A 16,472-nucleotide genomic window follows, 5' to 3' on the forward strand; every position below is an offset into this window, starting at 1 on the left:
GTCGGCCCGGCGGGCGGGTGCCGGCGCGCACCCGCGGCTGGAGGTTAGGGGCGCCGCGCGCTCCCGCCGCCCTCTCGCTGCCGCCGCGACCCCGCAACCCCGCTCCCTGCGCCGCCGCCTCAATGGGTCTGGCCCGCGCGTCGCCCCGAAGCTGCCGCGGCCACCGACCCCGGCGCGGCCGCCATCTTTGTTTTCGCTGCTCGTTCCCCCTGCCGCCGCCACCGCCCCCTCGGTCTCCCTGTCACGTGAGCCGCGCGGGGCCAATGGGAGAGCCGCCCAGGGCTAGATGGCACGTCAGCCAGACCCAATGGGCGCGCAGGGACGCCCGAGGGCCCGCCCCTGCAGAAAGTAGGCAGGAAGAGGGCGGGGCCCAGGGCGACCTGCGGAGGGGCGCGCGCTCGGGGCAGGGAAATCCTAGGGTTGGGGGCGTGCGCGCCGCTTCCGGTCCGTCTAGGGTGCGGCCCACTAGCCGAGGCCACCCGGTTGGTGGGCATCCCTGGACCGCAACGTTGGGGTGTGCTTGCGCTTTTGTCCCCCAACGCTCATGCTTGCGTGCAAGAAGCTCTGGTCTGGCTCGCTGGAGTGAAAAACCCCGTCGGCCACTCAGGTCCTTCTTGTGTGGGACCAGGTGTGCTTCCACAGGAAGCACGCATAGAATAGACGCAAGCATAGAATATCTCGAGAAAGGACTCTGGACCCCGAATCTAACCCACTGTTCTGCCCAAACCCATTTCCTAACCCTGGGGTTAGGAGCTGAGGAGGGGTCCATTGAGAAAAGTGAGGGTCTTGGGAAATCAGGACCTGCCTTACACAGGCGAGCGGGCAGATGAGTACATGTCAAGTCAGCTGAGTGGGATTGTGCAGTTCTGAGGACAGCTGTAATACAGCTGTAATACAGCCCTTCCCTGCCCCCACCCCAACAGGCAGCCCGTGAAGGTCACTGTCCCAGAGTGCCACCTGCCAGGTTGTACCAAGGATATTCAGAACTCTACTATGTCCCAAGAGAGCAAGGGCCCAGAAATAGGTCTTCTCAATCTAGGGGCCCTCCTGACAAAGGTGACAGCAGGAGGTCAGGCTGGGTGATGCCCCAGGGCTAGTTCCAGGGCAGCCCCTTTCTTTGCACAGGGAAACCAGTTGCTGCCCTGGAGCTTTAGAAAACTCACTGGAGGACCCCTCCCTCGATCCCTTTCAAGAATGGGCAGATTCCATATTCCTGCTGAATCCCTAAGGTTTATTGGAGACCAAGCCTCTCTCTGAATCCAAAACCATGGCCTGCCCAACATCAGGCCCCAAAACGTGCCTGGGGCCCCATCTCCTTAATTCTTATCTAGGTGAGTCCCCAAACTCAGCCAGAGAAGGGACAGTGCCCAGACTCTGTCTCCTGGCCAAGGCATCCATCACCGTGCAGCAAGCTCTCTTTGGGAGGCAAGAGAGTCCATCCTTAGGGGAGGAGGCCCATAGGAGCAGGCCTGTGGGAGGGGAAGGTGGTAGCCAGGGCAGAAGCCCCACCTTGCTGTCTGCAAACATCACTCCCACTGCAGGCGCTGTGTGTGCAGGGCTCGGTGGTAGGCCCAACTGCCTGCAGCCAGGGCACAGCGACAGACATCCTCCTTTGGAAGCAGCAGAACTTTGTCCTCCTCCAGCCGGCTCAGGAGGCCTGCAGCCCCCAACATTGCGCCCCCCCACATTCCATAAGTGTTGGTCGTGAAAACAGCCACAATGAGGATCGTCACTGCAACCACCAGCACCACTGCCTGACCAGCTACAGAACGGCCCTCAGCACCAAGGTGGTCACCAGCCACTGCCAGCACCATTCCTCCTCCCAGGAGTAGGTTGGCAGAGGAGCGGTCCCCATTCACCCAGTGGAAATCGAAGGCCAGAAGGGGCAGCCCGATGACAGTGGCCACCCAGGCTCCAGCAAGACAGTCTTCATCTGTGCCCAGCCCTGGGGCCAGCAAGGTGGCAGAGGCCAAGGCCTGGAGCAGGAAGCCAGCAGCGGCCCCTCGACTTGCCTGTCAGCACAAGGATAGGAGGAGATGGGGGGGGGGGGGAGGGTAGCCAGGACTTCCCTTTAAGGAGGGAAGAGTGTGGAAGTCTCATGCAACCCTGGCCCCCAGAGTCAACCTCCCACCACCCTTTCCCTGATCCGGGGAACTGGACCTGATCCAGGTCATTGCAATCTGGGAGTGGGATACACCCCTGCCTGGCCCCAGTGTACTCACCTGGGCAGTGCTCACCGCTGCATGCAGAGACACCACTCCCAGCGCTAGGTGGGACAGGGTCGTGCTCCACTCACTCCACGGCTTGGGGGCCATGCCACCTCGGGTGGTAGTAAATGTGAAACAAGAAGGGGATCCTCAACTTTGGATTGGAAGAAAACGCAGAAGCCGACGACCAGGAGCCCTAAGCGAGACTCTCCAGGACTACCAGTTTCCAGAGCCCCATTTCTAAATATTGGGAAAGGCTCATCCGAAACTTTCCAGAGCCCTGGGGCCACTGGACACAATTATGGGGAGGAAGAACCTAATTTGGCCGGGAAAAGAAGGGAAAAAGCGGCGCAGGGCCTGACCTGGTTAGACGTGAGTTCTGGGGCCCTGGAATCCAAGTCGGGGTGCCAGACCTTGGGGAGAGTTGCGCGCAGGCCCACTCGGCCTGGTCTCTGCGCTCTGGGAAGCGCCGTTTTCAGAACCTGGCCTGGAAGGAGCTAGGGCGCAGGCCCTCAGCGGTGGCTGAGCTGCGAGGCCCCACCGCAGGGGCGAGCTGTAGATTGGCGTCGCCCGCCACCCTGCCACCCTGCCACCCGCCGGCTGCCGCCGGGTCTCCGGCTTCCTCCCAGCGCTGTCCGGGCGCGAACCAACGAGAGGAGCGGAGGCTAGAGCGGCGGGTGGGGGGGGCGGGGCCTGGACGAAGAGGACGTTCTAGGACAGCAAGAAGAGGTTGTCAGGGCGGAGAGGCGACTAGGAGGAGGCCGCTCTGTACCGCGGCCCGGGTGCGATAGCCAAGTGGTTTGGAGGGACTCTGTGGTGAGGGGAGGAGCTGTGAAGGGATGGGCCCGAGAAAGGGGAGGGTCGTGGGCGGAGCCTTGAGGGGAGGGGATTGGCTGTGAGCGGTATGGGCGGAGCTGGGAGGGGAGGGACGAGTGGGGAGGGGCTGTGAAGAGATCTGGGCGGGACTGGGGCGGAGCTATGAGGAAGGGGTTACGTGGGGAGGGGCGCTTGGATTCCCCGGGGCTGATGGCTCTAAGGGGCGAGAGCTGTGGGGGCCTCCGCCGAGGGTTAGGAAGGATTCCGAGGAGGGGGTGTGTGGAGGCCGTGGGCGCTTTCAGCCCGGGGTCTCCGTGAAGTGGGAGTGGGAGGCGCGGGGCAGGTGTCCGGGTGCAGCCCCGGGGGCCCCTGTTTCTGGCATCCCCTTTCCTCGCGCGCGCGTCCTCCACCCGCGGGAGCGGGGCCGTGGGGGCGGCCGTCTCGAGCATGCGCACCGGCTTTGCACCGCGCGGGCGCGGAGTCGGGGCGCCGGGACGCGGGGCGGCGCGAAGCGGGGCCCTCTGCCGCCCCGCGCTCCCATGTACGCCTTCTACTCGCTGCTCATCTACATCTTCTACAGCCTCTTCCGTAGGGATGGCGGGGCTGCGGTGGCCAGCGACCCCGGGGACCCCGCCCAGGTGAGCGGAGCGGGCGCTGCACAGCCCGCGACCCCCTTCTCGAGAGCGGGTTTTGCGGGCCCGCGCAGCGTACGTTCCCAGGGCGCCGACGCTGGGGAGGAGGGCCGTGCCGAGGACCCCGTCTCTGTTCTGGTGTTGGAAGCGGAGACCTCAGCCGCAACTCCCTTGGCCAGGTTCCTGGGGGGAAAGAGCCCCACAGGCTGCCTACCCACTCCTTCGGGGTCTCGCTGCTCCCTCCCTAGAGTGCCGGTGGCAAGCCCGGGGGTCGCCGCCGCCCCGACCAGCCCACGGCAGAACTGTGGACCGAGCTGACAGGCCTGGTCGGTAGGTGCTGTCGGTGCATCGGGAGAGCTGCGTCCCCGGGACCGTGAGAGAACCCCGCCGTCGGAGAGAGGGAGGGGTGCCCGTGACCTCTTTGGGAGGGAGGAACACAGCTGGTGCCTTCTGGTGGCCTACCCTCCAACACGTGAACCGCAAGCCTCCCTTTCCCGCTATCAGGCCTCACAGGCTGCTCTGAGGATGGGCCGGAAGAGGGAGCCGAGGGCCGCTCTACCGAGGTCTCCCTGGAAGAGGCTCTCGTGCGTCTTGCTGAGTTCCTCTCCGTCCAGCTGGGGGCGGAAGAGAGCTGCCGGAACCCTGACCTGAGCAAGGTGAGCGGTTTGCCGAGCGTCCTTCCTCGGGAAACTCATACTCTATCCATAGTCCTGGGTCTCCCCATGGCTGTCATCACCTCAGTCTCCTTCGCTCCGATTCTTATCTCCTTTACAGCCGAGCGATGTCCCCCCACTGTTGACGGTGACCGGTCAGCTCTTGGCCCTCCTGGCATGGATTCGGAGCCCCAGGGGGAGGCAGGCCCTGCCCCAGGGTATTCATCCAGCCTCGGAGGTGCAGCCTCCCACACCTGCTGGTGCGTAAGGAGTAGTGAGTTGAAAAGGGAGTGGAGGGAGTGAAGCCCAGCAGAAACTGAGTGGCTCGTTGTTCCGGGCCCATGCCCAGCCTTGCTCTCGAGGTGTCCCCTCCTTCAGGTTAGAGACCTGATCAGTCCTAACTGGGTCCACCCCACCCCAGGATCCCCACCTCAAGAAGAAAGCCCTTCCCTTTCACCAAGAGGTGAGGCCCCAGGGCAGAACCCTCCCCAGTTGGAGGAGGACCAGAGAGCTTGGCAGCGGCTGGAGCAGCTCATCCTTGGACAGGTGAGGGGCCCGGAAGGGCCCAGGACTGGGGTGGGAGGGAGTGGAAGGACATGCTCCACCCTGTGCCCCTCCCTCCTTCCCAGCTAGAGGAGCTGAAGCAGCAACTCGAACTGCAGGAAGAGGAGCTGGGCCGCTTGCGCCTGGGCGTGGTAAGGCTGCTGGGGGTGGGGCTCCAGGAGGGGGACACGAGAGGGGGCCCCAGCTTTCAGGTGAGTTAGAGGGCCTCTTTCTCCGCCAGGGGGCGACAGACTCAGAGAAAAGGGTTCAGCATCTAACCCTGGAGAATGAGGCTCTGAAACAGAGCCTGAGCCTCACTCGGGACCTTCTGCTGCACTGGGGCCCTGGCCCCTCCACCAGGGCCCCCCAGGTATCCTCCTTAGCTGCTACCATTTTTGCAGTCTGGGGCTCCTGAACACTTGGCTTCCTGCAACACTGCCCACGCTTCCTCAGGATCTAACGCTGCTGGAACGGAGGCAGGGAGACATCTTTGACCTTTAAGGGTCAGAGACTAGGATTGTGGACAGACCCTGGGACGGTCTGTGCAAAGTTGCCCCAACAAGGGACCAATGCCCATGGGAGAATACCTCGACCCTGTCCCATGGCTTTCCAAGTGATGGACCCCAGAAGAGCAGAGGGACTTGGGAAAAGGAGTCCTGTCTGGGGTTGGGAGACATGAATTCATGAGCAGCTCTGCCTGTCTCCGTTTGACTTCCCCATCCATGAAATGGGGCTGCTGGAGTGCCCCTCCCTGAGTTCCCTCCTGGCTCCATAGCTGACACAGCTCCCACCCTTCCCACAGGAGGAGGCAGAGGCATTGGTGGAGCTCCAGAGTCGGCTTCAGGAAGCCCAGGACACCACAGAAGCACTTCAGGTCCAGGTGGGCGCCGAGCCCAGGGGCCGGGAAGTCTTGGTGCACTGGGAGGGGGGTATCTGAGGCAGGGCCTGGTAAGTGCCTATTTCCTCAGTGACAGGGGTGGAATTGGGTGGGACAGCTGGGGGTGCAGGAGGTGCAGCTGCAGGGCCTTCGGGGGGCCCTTCGGCAGCTCCAGCAGGAGACTGAGCAGAACTGCAGACGGGAGCTGCAGCAGATGCTTGGGCAGCTGGCAGGTAAGGGCGGGGTCCAGAGGGCTCATGGGAAGGCCATGTGGTCTGGGCTTTCCCTCACAACAAACTCTCCCTGCCAGGACTTCGGGCACGTATGGCCAGTCTGCGACAGGGCTGTGGGGACCTCCGAGGACTGGTCAGCACATTTACCCAGAGCTGTCAGTGTTCGCTCAGTGAGGCCCGGGGCCAGGTCAGGACCATCTGCCCTCTCTCCAGAACATGCTCTCTGGGCAGCCCAGTCACTGTTCTTCCATGGGGAGCCCTTGTTCTTTCTTCCTTCCCAGCCCCCGGGAGCTGCCTGCTCTAATGGAGGTTGTAGGCTCTGGAACCAGAACAGCTTGTGATCTCACACACCCTGGGTGTGATCTCATTTCTGTCTGTGCAAACTGGGGGGACTGTAAACCCCTCATAAGATGGCCAACCCCAGAGGAGACAAAGGTCTTCCCATGATCCTCCTGAGATTCTGAGTCTCCAACCTGGGCCCACTGTATGATGCCCCTAGGGGCTCAAAGCCACTGAAAGTTGTAGGTCACCACAGCTGGTGGTACCATATTGCCCTCAGCACCCGCCCCACCCCCAGCTCCTTTGCTGCCCCCACTTCCTCGCATCCCTATTCCACCAGGTATCCTGGGCCCTGGGGGCTCTGTCAGCTGGAGGGGCTGGGACTCAGCTCCCTGAGGAGCAGCAGGGGCCCCCAACTGGATGCCCGGGGCGGCTGCTGGAGCTCAAGGGTATGGCAGGCTTGGGAAGTGGAGGAGTGGGGCGGCAAGCTGGAGGAAGTGGAGCCTCTGCACGCTTCGGGGCGTGGGAGGCAGCCTACTGATCTGATCTCCATCCCAGGAAATATCCGTGTGCTGTGTCGCCTGAGGCCAGGGACACCCTCCAGCCTGGTGAGCTTGGAGCCTGGCCCCAGCGGCACTGTCACCACCTGCTATCGAGGGCGCCAACGTCGCTTCCGCCTGGACTGGGTCTTCTCTCCAGAGGCCAGCCAGGAGGAGGTGATGCTCCGCCCTTGCCCTGTGCTGACCTTCCCTCATACTGCCCCAGAGTCCGAAGAGGCTTCGGGTTCCCCCTTTCATCTGGCTTCCCCAGTGGCTGGACTTCAGCGAAGGGAAGGGAGCAGGAAGATCTGGGAGGCAGGAACGACAGCCTAGCTGGGTACCTCCTTTCCTTCCAGAAATTTCCCTCTGCATCCCCCCACCAAGCTCTGCAGTTCCAGTGGAAACAAGCCTTTTCTGATTTAACAGGAAGGTCAACATTTTAAAAAGTAACTTTTTTACCAAGAAACTAAGGAAGACGAACTTGTCTGAGATGATGGTTACTGCTCATGCAGAGCTGGCTGCAGAGCACAGCTAGGGTGTTGCTGTGGTGGGGACACTGCTGTGACCTCCTTCCCCCTCTTCCAGCCCTGGGGAGTGGGCCAGCTTTGAGGGTAGGCTCACCTCCTTGCCCTGTGGCCAAGAAGGCAGTGAGGGCGTAAGGGTGAGCAGGTGGCGTCCAGCCCCAGTGCTCTCCCACTGCCTGGTGCAGACCCTGCTTCCTTCCCTCCTCCCCTTTCCTGCCAGGCCCGCCAGCCACCTGGCCTTCGCACACTCCCTGTCTCTGTCTACATGCTTCCCCATCAGAACTTCCAAAGCTCAGGAAATGGAGGCTCAGAGCTGGGAGAGGATTAGGGAAGGGGCAGCGCTAACAGATTCCAACCTGGCCTCACAGGGACACTGTGTGATGAGTATTTGGCAGGTGGTCAGGGCTCCCTCCCCCACTTCCTGGAGCACCACAGCTGTTTTTCACCTATTTCTCTATTTCACACACTTCCCCTGGCCTCAGCCTGCATCCCAAGCTTTAGCAGCCCTGTGCAGGCCCCCCTTGTCCGCTGCTATCTGGGCAGCCCTCTGGACAGGGCTCTCCAGTTCAATGGGTCTGAATAAAGGAAACAAAGGCATCTTTCACTGAGCCCCCTCACCTGTGTTTCCCATCTCTGCAAGGGCACCACAGTCCCTCCATCACGGTTACCCCCAGTGCTTCCTTCCGTTCATGGAATCTTGGTGACCTCACTGGCAATTCTGGATTCTGCCCTCATTGTTGGCAGCCAACGCATGAGGCAGAACTCACAGGCTATTCAGTTGCCAGCTCCCCGGGGCACAAAAGCTGGCCATGTTGCTGCTCAAAAGGCTGCTGTTGGGGTCCGGTTGCCAACAGGATACAAGTCCCAGCCCCGCCTCCCCCTCAGTCGCCTCTCTGCACCCTTGCAAGGCCAGGGTTCCAGTGATCTTGGCTGGCCACCAACCTGCACACCTGTGGAGCCTTTCTGGGCTGATAATTTGTAAGCCAAATGCTGCTAGGCCTCTTGGTACATGCTCCCCTTTACTCCCTACAGGAGGTGCCACTATAGTCATCACATTACAGAGGGAAAATCTTGGCCTGAAAGGACGATATGTGCTTTGCTTCCACTCACACCTGGGGTTTGAACCTGGCAGCCAAGCCCACCATTTGGGCTCTTGGCTGCTGCTCCCTGGGCCTCCCTAGTGGACCTCAGAATTCCAGTGCCCTGTGTCTCCTGTTTCTTCTTTTGTCACATCCCTTCCCTTCTTTGCCTGGCAAATTCTTGTTAAATGCCACCTTCTCCAGGGAGCGTCTTCTACCTGTTGGGAGATCCACACTTCCACCATGCTCCCCTAGGGCCAACCTCCCAGGGGAATCAAGCTTCCTTCCAACTGTGTCTCAGGTCCTGGGGCTTAGGACTCCTCCTACCCCTCCTACCCCTAGGTCTTCAGGGAGCTGGAGCCAGCCGTGCTGTCCTGCCTCCAAGGCTACAGTGTCTGCATTTTCACCTACGGTCAGACAGGGACAGGGAAGACCTACAGTATGGAGGTGGGAAGGGGGGGACCTTGGGTGGCTCCTGGGGCCAGGGGCTCGGATGGGAGCCTGATGTGGCACCCCACCCTGTGCCCAGGGCCCACCAGAGGACCCTGGCATAGCTCCTAGGGCACTGCAGTCACTGTTCCAGGAGATGGGGACTGAAGGGCAGCACCGTGTGACTCTCAGCATGGTGGAGATCTACAATGAGGCTGTCAGGTCAGGGCCTGCAGCGCCTCCTCCGCACCCTGTGCCCTGTCAGTGACCCTAGGACCCTCAGAAACCAAGCCTTTCTCTTTCTCTGCAGGGACCTCCTAGCCCCAGGGCCTCCTGAGCGCCTGGCGGTGAGGCAGGGCCCAGCAGGCCAGGGGGGCATTCAGGTGGCTGGCCTCACCTACTGGGACGTGCCCGACCTGGAGATGCTTCACCAGGTAAGGCTGCCCGGGTGGCATTGCACTCACCCCACCCCCACCCACCGCCTCCCAGCAGGCCTTCAGGGCCCCGCCTGTGCTCCCACCTGGGGAGCAGACCCGGCAGCAGGCAGGCCCTATCGCTCCGCCCTCCAGATGCTGAGCCTGGGGAGGAGCAACCGGGCCACCGCCGCCACCACCAAGAACCCGCACAGCTCACGGTCGCATGCCCTGGTCACACTGACACTGCGTACGGCGTCCCCGCCGCGCGGTCCAGGCACCGCAGGTACCGCAGCGCGCGCCTGAGCCCTGCGGGGGGCCTTCGCAGCACCCGAGACCAGGGCTCCCTCCACGACGGGCTCGCTCGCCCCTGCAGGCACACTGCACCTGGTGGACCTGGCCGGATCGGAGCGTGCCTGGAAGGCAGGGGCGGCCGGCCCGCCGCGCGGAGACCGAGACGGCGCCCAGCGCCTGCGGGAGGCCCGGACTATCAACCGCTCGCTGCTGGCCCTGGGAAGCGTGATGGCCGCGCTGCGCGCCCGCCGGCCCCACGTGCCCTTCCGCGATTCGCAGCTCACGCGCCTGCTGCAGCCGGCGCTCGGGCCTGGCGCCACCGCGGTGCTGTTGTTGCAGGTGGGCGGCCGCAGGCGTGGGAGGGTGGTTTGCAAGCCCGGCGCCGCCCGCCCCGGGCCCGCCCACCAGCGCCGCTTCCCCGCAGATTTCCACGCGGCCCGAGGATCTCGGCGAGACCGTGTGCTCGCTCAAGTTCGCCGAGCGAGTGGGCCGAGTGGAGCTGGGGCCAGCGCGGCGCTGCAGGGCCCCGCGCTCCGGGACGCCCTCTTCGCTCAGCACCGACACGCCACTTACCGGGACCCCCTGCACTCCTACGCCGTCCCCCGGCAGCCCTCCGGGACCCGGCCCGGGCAGCGGCTCCAGCTCGGGCCTCGGGACCCAAAAGGACGCGCCCTTGTAGTTTAGCCCCTGGAGCTGGAGTCCGCCTCTGCCGGCAGAGGCAGCAAATCTCTTACGCCCTCACAACCTCCTCGACCTCTGGGGGGGCCCGCTGCCCCCTCCCCCCCCCCCCCAGAGTTGGCTCCCCTGCCCCCGCGAGGAGTATCAAGCCTAGGGGCGTGATTGGCCCTCCCTCCCCCGGGCCCTCAGTTCCCTCCTTATCACCATTTGCTGTTATCTCGGCCCACAGCAGGGGATGAGAGAGCCCTGGGAGGTAGACCCCCGACGACCAGACCCCTGACGACCAAGTGCTTAGCCTCCAGATCACCACCCCATCACCAAAAATCAGACTTGGCATTAAAATGTTGTCTACTCCTTTACTGTTATCTTCCCCACTACCACCACCCAAAACAAGTAGGGTCTTGATTTCTTTTCCCCAAAAAGGTGCTACCTCATTCCCAGGCAGATGAGGGAGGACAGGACAGGCTGGAGCCACCATTAGGTTCTCCCTCCCCCAGCGTGGAGCCAGGGAGAGGAAGTGACACATGGTGATGGATGGATGGAAGGAAGGATGGACGGACAGAGAGGGTCAGAGAAAGTGGGATCAGGAAGGGGCTACTGCAAGCAAAGCCCCCACTCTTTCCAGCCTTGCCTCTGGGGGTAGGAGAGGCATGACGGACCCTGGGGGCCAGGGTGGTGCCTAGCCAGACCACCACCTTTGTGGGGTAGTCCAATAAATATCGTGGATTCTCAGCATCGCTGGTGCCTGGTGTTTCAAAGCTGCTGTGGCCACAGAACACCTCTGGGTCCTCTTGGCCTTGGTTCCCCAACAAGCCAGTGGTGGCAGGAAGGGGTAGGAGAAGGAAGCAGCCCCTGCCCCGGGGGGCCTCACAGGCTGTACCAGGAGAGTAGCCAGCCTGGGCTGGAAGCAGCTGGATCCTGGGAGTGGCTAACCCACACATCGTAGATGCTCTTGTTGGGTGGCACCCCCTGGAAGAGGGCATCTAGATCCCAGAGCATCCCTGGCGGGGCATGGGTTTCAGGGGCCACCCCCCAGAAGGCTGGGCTAGTAGAAGGTGGGCACTGGGGACAAGATGTGGGTGGTAGCGGAGCCAAGGGCATTACCACATTGGGAGTGTAGATGGGCAAGTAGGAGGTGGGCAGCTGCCCCCAAAGTGAGGCCCTGTGACTCCCACTAGACAGTCCCCCAGCATCTGGGGAACCCTGCAGTAAGTGGAGGGGCCAGGCTCTGTGCTCAGGGGAGAGGGGTGAAGGCCTGCTGGTTCCCCCCTGCGAATTAGTCTCCCTATCTGTTTTTTTGGATCCGGGAAGGGGGCAGAGGGGCCACAGAGGCCTCTCAGAGGGCAGGGGTGGAGCAGGCACCACCTTCTCCCCACTGTGCCCAGATCCTGTGTGACCCGGACTGCTCTGTGGCACCCCCTCCCTGGGGTCCCTTAGCAGAGACTTTATGCTGAAGCCCTCACTGGGAGGCTGCTGAGGACTGGGTGGTGGCTGAGGACTGGGATGCGACTGAGGACTGGGCGGCCGGTAGGGCCAGCCGTGCAGCACGTAGGGGCCCAGGTCCTTGGCGAAGGCTCCCCGCACGCCCCTGCTCTGCCAGCGACGGCACAGGGCCGTGTTCTGCAGCCGCAGCGCCTCGGCCGGGATCAGGCTCACGTCGACCGCCCAGAAGTTGCCCTTGGCCTGGGGTTTCGCAGGATCTTTAGGCACCTGGAGGGGGTGGGGAGGCTTGGGTGGGGCCGTCCGACCCCAGATACTCAGGATTTCCGCCCCGGCTCCGACCCTCGCCCTACCCCACCTTGCGGAAGCATCGGTTGGAGGAGAGGTTGTGGCGGATGGAATCCTTCCAGCCCTCGTAGTCGTCCCTGAAGAAGGGGAATGCAGCCTGGACCTGACGGATGATCTGAAACACGGACCGGGGGTGGGTGGCTGGGCCGGCGCCCTGAACCGGGACGCAAAGTGGGGCAGCACCGCCCCTCCCCCACAGCCTGACTTAGGAGCGTCGCGCCTCCCCCCCCCCCCCCCCCCCCATTAACAGAACACCTCTGCGCCGGAGGGAGAAAAGGACCGAGGGAAGGGTCCTGCCCGAGCACCTCAACTCCTTCCCCCCTGGTGCCCAGGCCGGGACTGGCCCCACTGACTTAGCTGGGTAGGGTAAGGTGGGGTCGGAGGCCGGAGCCTGAGCTTAGGAATAGGTGGGGGACGGGTCTGGAGAAAGGTCCAATCACCGAGTGTGAGGGAGAATGGGGGTCCCTCTCACCTGGGCCAGCTTCAGCCTGCGGGAGGGTGCGGCCTGGATCACCAAGGCAATCATGGCCAAGTAGGTGTAGGGGGGCTTGTCATGACGCAGGTATCTCTTCTTCCTCCTCTTGGGGGGCTGCGATGACGACTCCGACCCAGGAAGCCCCAGGCGTGGGTTGCTGCAGGGCCCCATGCAGGGGAGGCAAGCAACGTGGGCAGGGGCCTGGCCCCGTGGACGGCACAAGGCAATGGGGCAATGTATCGAGAGGCAGGGCTGAGGGCCTGAGGCCCGCGGGTCTGGCGGGCCAGACCCTTTATCATTCGGATGGAAGGGGGAGGGGAGGGGAGGCAAAAGGAGGGACGAATCGTCGGTGGGGGAGGGGAGCATGCAGAAGGCTGCCACAATTAGCAGGTTTCAGTTAATCTGGAAGGGAGGGGCAGGGAAGATTCCAGTGGGGGCTGCAGGCAACCACCCAGGGCCTCATTCCTCACCCCTGGGCTGCCTTAAGCACCCCCTACAAGCTGGGAGGAAAAGCCTTTGGAAGGGGCCAGTGACCCATAGTTACTTTATCCTGTCTGTCTGGGTTGGCCCTCAGGCTCCCATTTAATAGATGAGGGAGTTGATTTACTCAAAACTGACCTGCCAAGAATGGGTGGGGCCTGCCGGGAGTTCAAGGCTGAGCAGCTTCCAGGGCCTAGATGGTGGTCTGGGAGGGCTTCCTGGAGGAAACCTCAGAACAAAATAGGGAGATAGTGGATTCAAGAAATTTTCCCAGGGGTTGCTGCAGGGCCCCAGCAGATTCCCAAGGTCTTGGAGGCCGCTTTCCTCACCTCCATGGTGCGTGTTAACAGTGGGAACTGAACAGCTCTCATTATTAACTGTGCACCCCTCTGGCCCTAGGTGAGGTGGACCTGCCTGGCTCCAGAGGACTTCTTGGAGGCAGGCTTGCCTCTCTCCTCCTCTTTTGGTCCTCTGGGTCCAATCCTCTTAAGGTTGCTACCAGGACGATGCCTCTCGTTCTGGGGGCACTTGGGCAGTGCTCCTGGGTGTGTGTGTGTGCGTGTGGGGGGGAAGAAGTCTAGCTGGAGGGGTTTAGGGGTTTACTGGACACCTCTTGGTGCCAGACCTTGAGGATAGAGCTTCATGGGTCATAATTCCTGCCCAGGGGAGTGTGCAAGGACCACCTGGCTTCACTCTGGACAGGAGTGAGTGCAGGTGCATTGCATGAGTACACAGGAAGGGATTCTCAGACAGCCACAGGGCCATGAAGCTTAGTCTAGATAGAAGATCTAGGCAGGTGGAGGCTGGCCTGAGTGGAGATGGGGCACTCTAGGTAGGAGAGTGGAGGCTCAGGATGGGGAGGTCTGAGGGGTCAGCACTCGCTGCTTGGGCCTGGCTAGAGCCTCTGAGGGTTTTAGCAGGCACAGGACCTTCCCTAGAAGTGCGGTTCAAGAAAAATGCCTCTGGCAGGTGCCCTGATACTGACTGGTCCTCTTAACTACCAGATCCTATTCTTCTCTTCTTACTCTTTAAGTTGGCTCCACGCCCAACATGGGGCTTGAACTCATGACCCTGAGATCAAGAGTCACATGTTCTACTGACTGAGCCAGACAGGTGCCCCTCCCACACCCTATTCTGTCCCTTCACCTTCTCTCTGGCCATCTGATCTGTTAAGGCCTTTGAGTCCATCAAGACCTATGCTCTGTACCATGCCCCAAGGCCCAGCCCTGCTCCTTACCAGCAAGTTTGCCCAAGGGGGTATCAGGCCCAGGACACTAGCAGTGGTGGCTGATGCTGGTATCACTATGATATGAAGTATATCACTACTTCAAGAATTCAGCTTTTCTTGGGCAGTCCCCCCCCCCCCCCGCCCACATTATACTCTTAAATGGTTGAAAATCTGCAGTAGGTACCCAACTGATGGAAGGTGCTGAGGGAAGGCATGAGTGGTAGAGGTGCACTGGAGGAGGAAGTTTGGGGCTGAAAAGGATGATGTAATGTGAAGTTCCACACACTCCCCTCATTCTCAGACTCTCCCTTCAGATGTCACATGGATTCCCTTGAACTCCGATGTCACCTCTTTTAAGTTCCCAGAGCTCTAGTTGAGGGGGTCCTTGTGTCTAACCATGCTGTTGCTATCTATGGCCTCCTAGCCTCACTCCATCAGCAAAGACGTCTTTCTCTCCTACAAGTCTTAAGTCACCCCTCCCTCCCTTACGGGTCCTCCTTTGCTTGGTTTGACGTTCAAGGCTCCTTGTGTCCGGACTACTCATATCTGACCATTCTCCTCCGCTCTACCAAACCACCACCTTCCCGTTGCTCCCATGCACCGGGTCCTTCCACCTATAGGCATGCTTCCCCCTCTGTTCGTGATGACTCTGCTTTGTCGGGTGAACCCCGACTTTTCCTTAAAAGCTCAGCGTAAACAGATGACCGCCTCCCGAGAGCCTTTTGACTGCTTGCCCTTTCCACCCTATCCGCGCCGAGGATGCCCCCGCTAGAGGTTCACACAACACCGCGGACCGCCAACCTCGAAGGGCAATCCCCGCCCCCTGGCAGCTCGGCCACGCCCCCTGGCTCCCAGGGGGCGCCGCGGCTTCCGGCTCTGGGCGGTGCGGCCCGGAAGTGTAGCGTTGCCATGGCGAGAGCCGGGCGCGGGGCCCGCCCCCGCGGCGCCCAGAGGAACGCGGGGCCGACTGACCGGTCGCCGGGATCTGATCGTCTACGCTGCGGCGGGCTGCGCGAGGCGGAAGGTGAGGCGCGCACTTCCGGGGCCTGCGGCGGTAGAGGGGACCCGGCCCGGGGGAGAGAGGGGCGGGGGGAGGGGGCAGAGCTGAGCGGGCAGAGGGGAGACGAGCGCGGTAGAGCAAGGTGAGAGGTACCGAAGGCAGGGCGCCGTGTCTGGCCGGCACACGGAGAGGCCAGGCCCAGGGCACAAGTCTGTCCAGGCTCCAGTCGGGTGCCGAGGGCGCCAAGGGGTCAGGACCGGCTTCTGGAAGTGGCCGCCTGTGAAGGCCGCCGGTAGGGCTTTTCACGTTTTGTCTGTGGAGTTTTCATTTTTGCAACCTGTTGGCCAGGTGGGCAGCGCCAGACTTATCTCCATTTGCAGCCAGGAAATGAAGGCCGGCGGGAGTGACACGCCCGGGCTTTGTGTGGGCTTTGGAGTTCGGCCAGAGGAGAAACTGGAGCCTCTCAGGGCTTCGGGTGACCTCACTCGTGGGGATCCTGGGCTCCTCCTCACAGACTGGGGTCAGAGTGAGAAGCTCTGCCGTGCGGAGAGTGCCGGGCCGTGTGCTCCAGGCCCGTGGCGGAGTATCCGTGACTGGTTTGGGCTCCTCTGGGTCCTGGAGCAGAGGCTGAGGCAACCGTGCGATTAATTTCCATGGGTGCAGAGACGGGAGGCGTGCATGGAGCCATGCCAGGCTCAGGGAAGCCTGAGAAGGGCTGGCCCTCCTCAAAGCTCCGGCCTTACTTTTCCTGGAGCTTTAACTTGAGGGGGGAGGTGGCTGTGGGAGCACCGTGCTGCCCTTGTCCCTGTCTTGGCCGAGCAGTGAGCCCTCGTGGGTGTCCTCCCTGGGCAGGATTGGTGTGTTTCCCTGAATCCCAGAAATGCTGAAGAGGCTTGTGTGCTCCTGGCTGTGCTGCCTAGTGCGCTTCAGGGGCACGGAGGGGAGCCCCTGCCTGGAGCTCTCGGGCCAAGTTACGGAAGGGGCTGGTGGCTGCCTGAAGGAGCCTGCACAAAGGCTACCTCTGGGCTCCTCATCGTGAGGCTGTGTCCCCCTTTCTCTGCTCCCCAAGCTCTTGCTCAGAGCTGGGATGGGGAAGCTTTAGAATGTGCTTCCTCCCTTCCCTTCCTGTGCAGGGGCTGGATTTCCTCCCTGTTGGCTGGAGCCTCCTCCCCTGGCTCCGCTGGTCGGTCATGGCCTCATCCCTCACCTGCTCGGGGTGTGCCTGGACTTTGCTCTCCCTGCCAGGCACCTAGGAAGAGGGCCGCTGTGCCTCTAGGCTCTACACTGGGATCTGTGTTCTAGGGA

At 62.2% G+C, this 16,472-nt stretch overlaps 4 protein-coding genes and 1 long non-coding RNA gene across 16 annotated transcripts in view; 2 read left to right on the top strand and 3 right to left on the bottom strand.

The window, feature by feature from the left end:
- Positions 1–168: 168 nt before the first annotated feature.
- On the bottom strand, positions 169–3,433 carry LOC122235155 (cysteine and histidine-rich protein 1-like). Of its 4 annotated transcripts, none has more exons than XM_042973679.1 (3): positions 2,570–3,433; positions 2,223–2,320; positions 169–2,012 (listed from the first exon to the last, which is right to left on the bottom strand). In XM_042973679.1, the coding sequence occupies exons 2-3, from the start codon at positions 2,313–2,315 to the stop codon at positions 1,527–1,529; spliced, it is 579 nt and encodes a 192-aa protein (XP_042829613.1). In that variant the 5' UTR covers positions 2,316–2,320; positions 2,570–3,433; the 3' UTR covers positions 169–1,526. The 4 variants fall into 4 exon arrangements, with proteins under 4 accessions (XP_042829613.1, XP_042829612.1, XP_042829611.1 ...); XM_042973678.1 differs by having other exon boundaries at positions 2,223–2,361; XM_042973677.1 differs by having other exon boundaries at positions 2,223–2,403.
- On the top strand, positions 3,329–10,931 carry KIFC2 (kinesin family member C2). Of its 2 annotated transcripts, XM_042973662.1 has the most exons (18): positions 3,329–3,661; positions 3,904–3,985; positions 4,160–4,311; positions 4,430–4,568; positions 4,730–4,854; positions 4,938–5,003; positions 5,093–5,221; positions 5,654–5,731; positions 5,847–5,961; positions 6,039–6,148; positions 6,581–6,689; positions 6,799–6,956; positions 8,725–8,829; positions 8,912–9,033; positions 9,122–9,245; positions 9,381–9,510; positions 9,601–9,857; positions 9,943–10,931. In XM_042973662.1, the coding sequence occupies exons 1-18, from the start codon at positions 3,563–3,565 to the stop codon at positions 10,195–10,197; spliced, it is 2,355 nt and encodes a 784-aa protein (XP_042829596.1). In that variant the 5' UTR covers positions 3,329–3,562; the 3' UTR covers positions 10,198–10,931. The 2 variants fall into 2 exon arrangements, with proteins under 2 accessions (XP_042829596.1, XP_042829597.1); XM_042973663.1 differs by lacking the exon at positions 5,093–5,221 and having other exon boundaries at positions 3,548–3,661.
- Positions 3,466–8,056, bottom strand: LOC122235156. Of its 2 annotated transcripts, none has more exons than XR_006213283.1 (4): positions 7,922–8,056; positions 4,392–4,565; positions 4,118–4,302; positions 3,466–3,838 (listed from the first exon to the last, which is right to left on the bottom strand). It is a non-coding gene; the product is annotated as an uncharacterized LOC122235156 (long non-coding RNA). The 2 variants fall into 2 exon arrangements; XR_006213282.1 differs by having other exon boundaries at positions 4,392–4,562; positions 7,922–8,041.
- On the bottom strand, positions 10,907–15,086 carry FOXH1 (forkhead box H1). Of its 5 annotated transcripts, XM_042973669.1 has the most exons (6): positions 14,657–15,047; positions 14,177–14,241; positions 13,078–13,157; positions 12,457–12,616; positions 11,995–12,099; positions 10,907–11,906 (listed from the first exon to the last, which is right to left on the bottom strand). In XM_042973669.1, the coding sequence occupies exons 1-6, from the start codon at positions 14,709–14,711 to the stop codon at positions 11,064–11,066; spliced, it is 1,308 nt and encodes a 435-aa protein (XP_042829603.1). In that variant the 5' UTR covers positions 14,712–15,047; the 3' UTR covers positions 10,907–11,063. The 5 variants fall into 5 exon arrangements, with proteins under 5 accessions (XP_042829603.1, XP_042829602.1, XP_042829604.1 ...); XM_042973668.1 differs by lacking the exon at positions 14,177–14,241 and having other exon boundaries at positions 12,457–12,660; positions 13,078–13,168; positions 14,969–15,086; XM_042973670.1 differs by lacking the exon at positions 14,177–14,241 and having other exon boundaries at positions 12,457–12,660.
- A 22-nt stretch (positions 15,087–15,108) lies between these two features.
- Positions 15,109–16,472, top strand: part of PPP1R16A (protein phosphatase 1 regulatory subunit 16A) — a 39,869-nt gene continuing 38,505 nt past the window's right edge. The window contains exon 1 of one of the 3 annotated variants that reach the window (XM_042973667.1): positions 15,109–15,191. The gene's annotated coding sequence lies outside the window, so the exon portion shown is untranslated. Of the gene's footprint in view, positions 15,192–15,291; positions 15,310–16,472 lie in introns of those variants that run through there. The other 2 variants (XM_042973664.1, XM_042973666.1) reach the window with 2 other exon arrangements.

The sequence above is a fragment of the Panthera tigris genome, chromosome F2 (genome assembly GCF_018350195.1).
Source record: "Panthera tigris isolate Pti1 chromosome F2, P.tigris_Pti1_mat1.1, whole genome shotgun sequence".
NCBI classification, from domain to species: Eukaryota; Metazoa; Chordata; class Mammalia; order Carnivora; family Felidae; genus Panthera; species Panthera tigris.